Source organism: Microtus ochrogaster, unplaced genomic scaffold (genome assembly GCF_000317375.1).
Source record: "Microtus ochrogaster isolate Prairie Vole_2 unplaced genomic scaffold, MicOch1.0 UNK5, whole genome shotgun sequence".
In the NCBI taxonomy this organism is placed as follows: domain Eukaryota; kingdom Metazoa; phylum Chordata; class Mammalia; order Rodentia; family Cricetidae; genus Microtus; species Microtus ochrogaster.
In genome coordinates, this window is record NW_004949103.1 from 16,295,404 (window position 1) to 16,306,560 (window position 11,157).

Consider the following 11,157-nt stretch of genomic DNA (forward strand, 5'->3'; position numbering starts at 1 on the left):
AAAAAAAAAAAAAAAAAGTGCTCTCTTGAAGAATGGAGATTCTAATTGGACAAATGGGAAGACAGCCAATAATATACTGACCAGTGGCTAACAGGAGTCTTGTGTGCAGCCTGGCACAGAGGGACTCCAAAACAGTTAGACGGTGGTGATACTGATGCCGATTTTGAGGTCGCAAATTAGTTGATTTGGCAATTTGCACCCAATTCACTCGTCACAGTACTCCCTGAATGCTTATCACTACAAGAAACGATTTATTTTCAAGTCAATGAGTCCCGATCTTGTGAGAGTGAACCTCGTTTCTCTGAGTAACACTTTAATAGGAGTAGATTAACATTCTTTATTATAGGGTAGGCTCATAATAGGCGTCTAGAGTCTGGGAGGTAATTCTCACTACTGAAAGGTAAATGAATTTTGACTAATTTATAAGTACATAGTAGATTTTTTTTTTGAGTTTAGAAATTTTCCATCATGCGAGAAAATTAGGGGTATGAAGCGATAATATAATAGCAATAATCAAAACTGTTCACCTACAAGGTAAAACAAACGGCGATAGACATTAACCCCTTCGTGAAAAAGAAATGCCTTCTTTTGTACTCATTCCTGTTATGCAATATTTGCTGTGAGGTCCCTTTCCGTGGGAACAGAAGGGAGTCAACAACTTCACACCTTTCTCGGCCTTGTCCCTAAAGCTTTCACAACCCCTTGTATTTCAACACAGTCTTACCCACTCCGTTCTCAGTCCTTAGTGCCTTAATTCTACAAAGCGCTATTTTCCAAACATTGTCTTTCCATAACATAGAAACCCTCTAGCTGTGATGATAAATTTCCTACTGGCAACCATGTAAGAGCACATCCATGTCCAGGCCTGGCATCAGTTCGGCACAGGCCAAGGTCAATGAGAAGCTAAGTCCTCCAGAGGAGACGCTTACCTCAAATATATTCGCGGGCTCATTGTTGTACTGGTTGGATATGATTTCTGATTGGTCGCTGCACCACTTCAGTCCACCCAGAAAGCTGTCTGTGTCCAAGTCATTCACATCGAGTTCAGAGAGGTCAAGTTCGGGAAGATCTGGGCAAAGAGGCTGGTCCTCACCAACCAGAGCAGCACACTGTGGGAGGCAGCAAAGAGAAGACGGTGGTTACTAACAGCAGGCGTTCGCTACACAGCAAAGGCACGTGATAGGAATTAAGTCCAGTTAATTCAGCCACAGCGCCAAGCTGGCCTCTGGTCTTTAATCGCCAAGGGAAACACCTTCCATTCTTTACTCTCTTAGCTCACCAGGAGTATTTCCCCCATCCAAATTCTAACCCCAGACCCAGACTAATTACCATGTTTGCATGAAGGTTTCCTTGAGTAGTCCAGTTAGAAACCACCAGGATGTATTCCTACCTCCAGAATAGCTAAAGTCAGTGAGTTTCAAACCTTCTTATAGTTAGCTATGCACATGATTTTATTCTGTCCTTATCAGAGGACTGGTGTGAGAGACGTATTCAAGTGCCTTTGTACCTTGGGATCACCATCAAATGTAATGAATATTCCTATGAACAACTGTTCCCTGAGATAACAGAACTCAAGAAGGAGACCAGGAAAACTTCCTCTGTGCCCACTCCCTTGAAGTATTATAATCCATACCATTCATTTAGCAACTAATGATGCAAGTCCTCTGACTCATCTATGGCTCTCTTGAATTGTTATTTAAATCATTTACTCTCACTTGACTTTTTATGAGTTCCCTGACTCCATCCTTAACAGGTCAACTGCAAGTTCCTTGAGTTAAAGAACAAAATGCATGTGATTTTTTTTTGATGTGACCTTTATAGCCTTCAATGGGAATACTTTGCAAGGTGTGGGGGTGGGGGAGGCAGGGGATTGGGATCACCTGTTATTTAAAAGAGAAGAATGAAAGTACTGTATCATAGTACTATATTTTGTATTTCATGGTATTATACTTTCTGTTTTATTTTAGTATGTCAAAAATACAGTGGTGGTGAATTTAAAATGATTGAATTTGTATTGAGACATAAAAAGATTATAGTACATTGAAAAGTTTAAATGCTTTTCAGGAAGGCTATTTTTGTAACCTTTTTCGGGGTTTAGAAAGTCATACTCCTGATTTTTTGCCTTCTGAGGAAATCAGAACCCCTTACCAATTAGATGGTCTCCTATATTTTATTGGCTAATTAGTTGTTGAACCAAGCCTGAGTGCTCTAAAGAGTGACGAAAATGCTTACTATGGGGATCTAATGACAGCAGAGTCACCACAACTTCATCTTCTTACTAGCCATCTGCCTGAATCCAAGCCCTCGCAGGCAGAGATAAAGAAGGCCCCGTGCCTTTATTTTCCAAGGTCGCAGAGTGATTCAGAGGTTCCCATCCAGGCAGCAGGGGGACATAAGGCTGATGAACTTCCCTGACATTTAGGTTTTAAATTAAATGAGTTTTGTTCAGATTTGATTTGGGGGATACCCCTGTCGTCGCTGGCAGGCTGTATGACACAGGTCAAGTGCAGCAGCACCGTCTGAAGCCAGATGCTGGGGAGCAAACTCGGGGTAAGGGGATCAGCAGGGGAGGAGAGGGAGGACAGACGATGCAGATCACTGCAGTTTCTGAAGAAGACCACCAGGCCCCAGAAGACCCCCAAAGACAGGCACATGGCCACACCAAGAAAAAAAAAAACTGCTGCCAAAAAAAAAAAAGACAAACAAACAAACAAAAAGTCTTCATTCTCATCTTGTTGAGCTTTTCTTTCTACTATCTGAGTCAGCCCAAATCTACAGGTCAGAAAACCTGGCTAGGTGTGTAAGCAGAAGCCAGTCTGAAAGGAACAAATCTTGTGTTGGAACAGTGTTAGTGTTTGGTTATGGCTGTAACATGCCCGAGACTCTATTCTTACCCACACTATGTATCCTCAGATCACAACCCCTTTTCCTTAACTCTTCCTCAACACCATCAGTGCAGAGACAAGGGGAAAACGTTGTCAGCAGTGTAGAAAACCACACAGGAGGTCATGGGTGGAGGATCCCTTTAAAATACCGAAGCACCCCAACCAGAGAGCATCCAGATGAAAACTGAGGCAGAAGACAGCCTGATCCACCTGCAGCTGCTACTCCCATGTCAGAGCACACGGAAAGCCTGGTTGGGAACGGTAAATTGTCACACTGACTTGCTGGGAGACAGCTTCTTGCCATCTCTCTTTAACTGCTCTCTCTAAGCAAAACTAGTCTAAAGACCCTTTAACTTCCAAGAATGTATGTGTGTATGTGTGTATAAATATATGTGGATATAGCTTCTGACAACTATCGAACAGATAAAATCAGTTTGCTGTTTTAGTATTCCCTTTTCTTGGGTTCCCCCCACCTCTTTTTCTCCTTCCCTCTACGTCTCTCACATACTGTTCATGCTTATTCTTACATTATGGCTCAAAAGAGTATTTGTGCTTTGCCAATGTTGACATCCTGATCAAATCAAGGCTTCTGAATGTGGCCTTGTCCCACTAATCTAAAACACATCCGTCGAAGCCATTGCTCCTGTTACTAATTCATATCTGGACTTGGACAATGCCAGGCTTAGCAGGCTGAGGCCAGGAACTGCCCTTCTCCGACATGCAGCCATTGATGGCACCCCTATACATCTGTAACAGGTGTGCCTTGCGAGATTCCACACATATTCTCCTGTTACTCCGCCACTGTGGCAGCGATTTCACAACTGTAGCCTTCATTTTACAGTAAGATTTAAGAGGCTGAAGCAGTCACTAACCACAAAAGGCTAATTATGGTATGTTATTTCACCCCAACAGACTTTTCCCTTAGCTAAGGAACCGACAATAAATTAGCTTAACTGCGTGGATGATAATGATTCATTATAATTAAGTATAATTCTCCATTAACCTTTCAGAGGTTTTGGTGCCATTGGTGGTAAATTTTAAAGAGAGAGAGTGGACTCTGCGGCATTAATTATATTAATAAAAAAATCTTAACTTCTGATAAAAAACATGAGTTGAGACGGGAGGAGGGATTGAGAGAGAAGCAGTAAAGAATGACAGTCTTAGGGAAGTGTGTCATGTGAACGATCTCTAGCCATCTTAGTAACCTTATTGCACATCACCCCCACTAAGCTGCGAAACACCAGGGACTCTGGGTAGCTCTGGTGATTTGGGCTTTTATTAACCAATGCACTGTCCTGTCATTATGTGCAAAAGGGCATAATGGGTTTTAAGATAACAGCAAACATTAATGATTCAAAAAATGAAAGCTGCCCACGCTACCTGCTGCTTGTAATATTTCGACAGGCAAGGGTGATTCCCAGAGCCACGGCACAGGTTTCTAGCAGCTGGCTGTCTACTATGTGACTGCCCAGTCACAGCTGACCCAAGACTCAATCTAAGGTTGGCCGCTGAGCCCAAATTCCCTCCTCCGTAAGGAAAACAAACAAACAAACTTAAAGCGGTAGTTATAAATGACTAAGGAGCTTATTCGCAAACAACTGCAGGAATTCTGACCATGGAGGCAAAGCTCCTACATTCCCTTTAGATCAGCTCCTCAGTCTCTGAGCAGCATCAGGAACACACAAGCCGCAGAAATGAAAGTGGATCGAGGAGACCCACGGTGCCAGCCAGACAAACCACCCACGGGATACTCTGGCTGCTCCAGCAATTAGGACTTTGAAGCCATTTAGAACTCAGACTCCCGATAGCCACAGGACACATGAATTATCCATATCAATTCCGCCTTACCAAGAAATCACAACAAGATAAGAATAATTATAACCCGCAAATCCGATCTGCCAAAGCCAGAAGACGGCAAACGGAGCCAACATCTGCAAACCCAGCAAAGAGTTAAGAACCCAGGACACGCCTGGCTAGATAGGAAAAATGCATTCGCAGGCGGCCTCGCCAAATCATTTTCACTTTAGATGTGTATCGCTGCACCACACGGACATCTTATTTAATCAAATCACGTGTGGCACTTGACCCTCCCCCTTACCCTACGTGCCCCCGCTACCGGGAGGAAGCACCATTGTTAGTTAGCAGCTCCGATCCTCGGCGCAATTCAATTCGGGTCCATCTCACCAGAGTCCACAAAAGTTTCACTTGTTTTCCAACTTGCCCAAACTTTCCGAGAACATTCCATTGTACTGAATGCAAACACGCCGAGGTCCTCTGTCCCCAGCTAGACTCCGGAGATTCCGAGGAAGCTGCTTGTGTTTTTTCCTCCCCTGTATGAATTGTAGCCAGCAGAGACTGTGGAATTGATGTATTGCGGTCTATTTTTACACAAGCAGTGAGTAGCTCCACACACGGTCTGCATAAACTCCATTCTCTCCCAGCTTCAGGCAGCTCTCCGTGGTACAGAGAAATTTAACCATTCGGTTTCTTGCCAGTGAAGCAAACAGAAAGCCTTACTCTCTTAAGGCTGGGATTTTTTTTTTTTTTTACTCGCTAGCCAACCCTTTCAGCCACACACAAGTGTTTTAAAGGAAACAGCACCGTCGTTTTGTGTTCTGTGGGAAAAGCCATCTAGCTCAGCCCCAGCAGGATTATTTGGGATCTTGTAAGTTCTCTGCTTAATAAACAGAGAGAGGAGGGCGGAAAATAAAATTCCCGATGAGAGTCAAAACGGACTCTCTTTGAACACATCCATTCCAATGTTTATCTTCATTTTCTTATAAATAGAAATGGCATTTCCCCAAGCAGGCCACTCAACACTGGAAAGACTTCAGCTCCTGATTCATATCAATATCTTAGAGCATAAATATTGCATATGAGTAGAAACAGAGCCAAAGGCACATGGAGAGAGTTTCTAACTGCTACAGATACTGATGACAGCAGCTACGCTTTGATTTGCTCAAGGCATCTCCGAGCCACCTTAAAATAGCAAACTTATTGGAGTTAAGATAAGATCGAGATTCCCCCTGCAAAAGCTCCCGCCGGGCTGCTTTCTAAGTCCCCCTCCTTTACCCTAGCCCATCCCCCTCCAGGAATCATTGCATCTGAGGGAAGCTCCGGTCCTGCAATGCCCAGCCCCAGCTCACCTCTATGTCACTCCATACAGAGTCTTGGCTGCACATGTCCCAAGCCATCCAGCTCCTGAGAGACGCCAGTCAAGCTTTTTCAACTCCAATCCACTCTAACACACAGCACACACTCATGCAGGCAACCAGCCCCTTACTGAGAGTGAACTGAAGGCACCTGTCTTACTACAGTCCCCAGTCACATGACAAAGCTATTAAAAAGTAGGCTGGGCTGTCACTCACCCAGCCTCCCTTCTCCTGTGCAGCTTGCTGCTCAAACTCCTGACGTCACTCCAAGGCAGCCCTCTGCCTCAGTGAAGTAACGCTTAGAGGAAAGAAAAAAAAAAATAGAAGAAAGGAAGGAAACACTTGGCCTTTGAGAGGTTTGAGCATCACACTGTGACTAAAGCCAGCTTTGAATGCCACCAACTCTAAACCGGAGCCCTGGTCATATAACTAAAATCTCTTTCAATCTTTTATTTTATTTTTTTTTATTTTACATCCAAAATAAGCAAGTAGCAAAGATCCCCTGTTACATGACAGAGTGAATACACTCTTGCTTAAAACGTGTTTTCTTTAAGGACTGCTTTCCAAGTGGACCCAGACTCAGCTTGGAACTAAAGCAAGAGTCTCACATGATACATTTTTATGAGATTTTTTTTTCCCTGTTGGGGGAGTGTTTAAAAGCAGCGAATCAGCTTCTTTTTTTTTTTCCTTTTCTTTTTCTTTTTCTTTTTTTTTTTTTCTTGTTTGGTCAACAAAATAGCCCCATTTGTTTAGGTTTAAACAAACTCCTCCACCCAAAATCAGCTGTCTCCTTGGCAGTAGACAATGCAGGCTCCAAAACTGTTACTGCAGTTTACTGCTCCCTATAAGGAGAGCAAGCCACAAAACCCTTTCCTCTTAGGTTAGCTCCTGATTCTTTCCATTGCTCTCACGGGATCCCACAAAACAAATGTTAGTAAATACAGTTGCTGTTGCCATGCCTAAGACAGCTTAGCCCCTCGGCTGCCTTGCTTTATTTTTTTTTCTTTTTCCCCCTTACATGTAGCATTTTCTTCCTCTCTGCCTCAGGGTGCCTTTTTGAATAAACATTGGATTCCAACCCTAGTGCCCTGGGTTGTGCAGTTTGCTTTTGAAATCAAGAATGTCCAGGGAATGAAGGGAAAACACTGACATGTTATCAGCAGAGAAACTCATGGCTGGAGCCTTGCTTACTAGTATTGTTTGGCCGTACTTGAGACAATGTGGACTAATGGAGGTGCAACTGTTTCTATTAGACATTGCATACTGAATACATAACAAACTCCCAGCACTGGACACAGAGGAAAAGCTCTCCATAACACAAGGGGGTTCAGACTTAACCCTTCCAGCAACAGAGAGAAATCCACAGGGTATCTTTGAAAACAGATAGGTTTTCACAATACCTCAAACCTTGCAGACTTTCAAAAAAGCAGCTCATTTCTTTTGCTTGACAGTAATGTAAAAAAAAAAAAAAAAAGTCCTCCCCTTGTAACTAAATATAATTTATAAAACACCATTCATTTAAATTCTTATTCCACTGAGGTTAATTTAGTGTGTGCTTTATTGTCTGTCCCCTTAGATGAAAAATAGTGGTGACTTCTCTTAGTTTCTATAGTCATCTGCTCCAACAGTGAAGTGAAAGAAAGAAATAGAAACCAAGAGAGGCCCACCAGCCTGCTGCTTACTTCAGACCCTGTGTAAGGGGTCTGTCTGCTCTGATGTCCACAGCAAGTTGCTGGTGAATTTCTAAATAGTGTGACGAAATAGACATGTTGTCATCAGTGAATAGAACACGATGGCCAACAGCTTTGACGTCTTAAATTAGGTGAACACATTCACTGCTATAACTGTCCCCTTCCAGACAGCAGGGAAGTATTAGAGATTAAATTTTCTAATTCAAAAAAAAAAAAAAAACCAGGAAAGACAACATTGGGGAACATTCTCTCCATGCGATCTATAGCCTTACCCTGCACTCCCACAAAGAAACACCAATTTTCTTCTCAATTAGATTTTTACTTAATGTAAAACTTCAGTAATCTATTAAAATTCAGGACAAAGGTCATTGGCTCTACCCTCCACACAGCCAACTGTGAAATAATATTGGCCACTTGGCTACAAGGAGTCAATGGTTATTAATTATTATCAAGCCATCCTGACATCCGGATGGAAATCGACACGTTGGTTTCTATTCTTTCATTTGTTAGGCACTCACCAGACTTTTGGAAAATCCCATTCACACCTCTTAGAGACGTTCTTTGCACTAGATCATTTTGCATTTACTGTTTTGATATTTTAACCTGCTCACACTGAACTGTGGCAGTTTTCTTGTTTGGGCCACCTATTTCTACTTTGAAAAAAAAAATGATCAGATCAGCAGGTCTATGAAGCTGAAGGTATGCTCAGAGCAGCTGTTCTATCCTCTCCCTTCACAATGGGGCTATGTGAGGATAAAGACGTTCCATGGCTGATAAACAAAGACAGGCTGCTCTCCTGCCCTTATGTTTCTTCTGATACATAAGTCAACTTCAAACAGTTTGTAGGACAAGTTTCTAGTCTTCTACTAGTTTCTCAGGCTTCAGAATTACACCTCTAATGAGAAGGGTATTTTAGAAGTCTTGTCATTTGGTTAATTAGCTCTTTAGATTAAATGTCTTCTTTTGTCCAACTCTTTTTCTTTCTTTAAGAGAATTTAAATTTTTATCTGCTCACCAACCTTGGGTTTTCCTGGCTCCTCGGGTAGTTTCTATATTTAATTCTCTCTCTGCCTTGACTACTGTTGCTCTCTCTGTAGCCTGCCTCTTGCTCCCTCCACAACTTTGCCTTTAAGATTTCTGAATGTTTGCTTTTAATCAACAAACATCTATGGAAACCTTACTATGTGTACAAGCCACATACCGCAAGGACTATCCAAAAAAAAAAAAAGCATACAACACAAACACACAAACATAGGAGAGTTTACAATCTGGGGAGAAACTAAGCAATAAGAAGGGAGAACAGTTTTCTAGATGAAAACAGTTTCACCTTGTTCAAAATCCTTTTCTATCTTTAAAACATGCTGTGCTCAGGGATAAGGTCCTAATGCTGGCTATCACAAGTCATAACCAAATCAAACCACGCTTAGGCAAAACAATGGACAGAGGTATTTATTAACACTTGGTGGCCGCCCATAGTGTTGTGTATCTACACAGAGTAGATCCTAGCCCCATGGAATCCCTTCCTTCACTAGTTCTGTTAACATTAGTTTTCCATGAGCCAACCATTGCTGGAAGCAGGAAAACCTAGCCTTAAAGTTGATAATGTGTGTAAGGAGGGAAACAGGTGGAATCAAGGAAAATGGAGAAAGAAAATACATTTGATGTGTTTGTTTTCTTCCCCACTTCTACCCCCAAGTATTGGCTTTTTGTGTTCTTCATGCTATTTCTAAAACGTAAAGACAATCATACAAACCAAAATATTCAAATGCAAACACCACAGACAGTAACAGGACCGTGAATTTCATTGTCAGTGCTTTCCTGTGAACAGAGAAGGAATCTCCAAAGCGAAGGCTAACAGCATAATTATCTCTGTCCCCTTACTCTTAAAGCCTGCAGCAATGTACACACAAGTAAACTGGAGGCCAGATTCTTTAAAGAAGAACGGTAGAGAGGGAAAACCGTGGGCAGCCAAGCTCACAGGAGTGAGCAGCACAATCAACACATCCTATAGGACATGCCAATCAACGTAGTTCTCAGAAAGCTCCCTCCAAAGAAGCTATGTGTCAATAAACCACAAAAGGCAGTCAGATCCTAAATAGTCATTCTCGGAAGAATTGTATCTATCCCCAAATCAAAGAACTTGCAAAGATCCTGTGAGACAACCCCTGGAAAGACATATGTATGAAGGGAAACCAACATTCCCAGGGCTTCAACTTGCTTGGAGCATTCTTCCAGAATGAACAGGGGCCTGCCCCAAATCACTAACATTTGTAGCGTTAATCATTGCTAAAAGGCATTCAATTGCTTGTTTTTAATTCCTAGAGGGCCCTTGATCCTGACACACACACACCCCCCCATCACTTTCTGAGCACAGACTTTAGGATTCAAGTTCGAAGCTCAGACTGTAACAAGGTGCCAGGATTGCAAGCAGGCTAGAACGTAACAGAGGTCTCTATTCTACAAACACTCTCAGACTCAATCTGATTTTATAGGACCTGCGATGGTGGTGTCCAAGGGAGCAAGGATCGTTCAGGGAAACAAGTGTGCGAGAATAGAGTGGGTGGACAGTGTTAAATGCCTGGTAACATTTGTGTTTTTCTTCTTTTCATAAACAAGATTTGATTGACATGTTGAACAACACAGCTCTCATCCCCAGTAAAACCTTCCGCAGAGCCCCATGGAATGGAGCCAGCCTCAATTTTAACTTAGACCTCAAAATGTGCTTTTGGCGTTTTTTATAAAACAACCAAAAATAACATGAAAAGTAATCTGAGCTGTAGTCAGGACTAATCTAAACATAAAGTAAGAATTGTGCTTCCTAGGAGCGCAAATAAGAGATAATAGAGCATTGACTAAAATCTGGTATTGTCTGATATTAAATTGGACATGTTTGTGAAGCTACAGTTACTTTCATTTATCTTAATTATTTCAGGTTAATTCGTCTATAGTGTTCAGAGTGATTATTTAGATAAGAAATGCTTAACAAGATTATTTGAAAGTAGTATTTTTCGGAATCAAAACTAAGGCACATTGCATATTTTTAAATGTGGAAATGTATTAAAATTTAAAGTGCTATGGTACCCCAAAGTATGATATTTAATTCAGGAAAAATGATGTTTCATCCTACTACCCATATTTATTGAGGAGTAGGGAAATTTAGACATAAAAATTGTTTAAATGTAGAAAGAAAAAATAATCAAACTGCATTCCTGGTAGTTAGATCTGGAGTTGAATCTTAAGCTTATCAGCTTCACCATTCTTGGCTTTGTGAGAGAAAACTGTACTTTACAAACAGCCAGAGGGGGAAGAAGAAGAAGAGGAAGGGGAAAGGGAAGGGGAAGGGAGAAGGAGAAGGAGAAGGAGAAGGAGAAGGAGAAGGAGAAGGAGAAGGAGAAGGAGAAGAAGAAGAAGAAGAAGAAGAAGAAGAAG

At 41.9% G+C, this 11,157-nt stretch overlaps 1 protein-coding gene across 4 annotated transcripts in view; it reads right to left on the bottom strand.

The window, feature by feature from the left end:
* The window catches only part of Ppargc1a (PPARG coactivator 1 alpha), a 640,420-nt gene that overhangs the window by 91,160 nt on the left and 538,103 nt on the right, over positions 1-11,157 (bottom strand). The window contains exons 1-2 of one of the 4 annotated variants that reach the window (XM_005366019.2): positions 6,032-6,231; positions 930-1,109 (exon numbers count right to left, since the gene is read on the bottom strand). In XM_005366019.2, the coding sequence (XP_005366076.1) occupies positions 930-1,109; positions 6,032-6,079 (228 nt within the window). In that variant the 5' untranslated portion in view covers positions 6,080-6,231. Of the gene's footprint in view, positions 1-929; positions 1,110-4,983; positions 5,003-5,069; positions 5,311-6,031; positions 6,232-11,157 lie in introns of those variants that run through there. The other 3 variants (XM_026788616.1, XM_026788617.1, XM_005366020.2) reach the window with 3 other exon arrangements.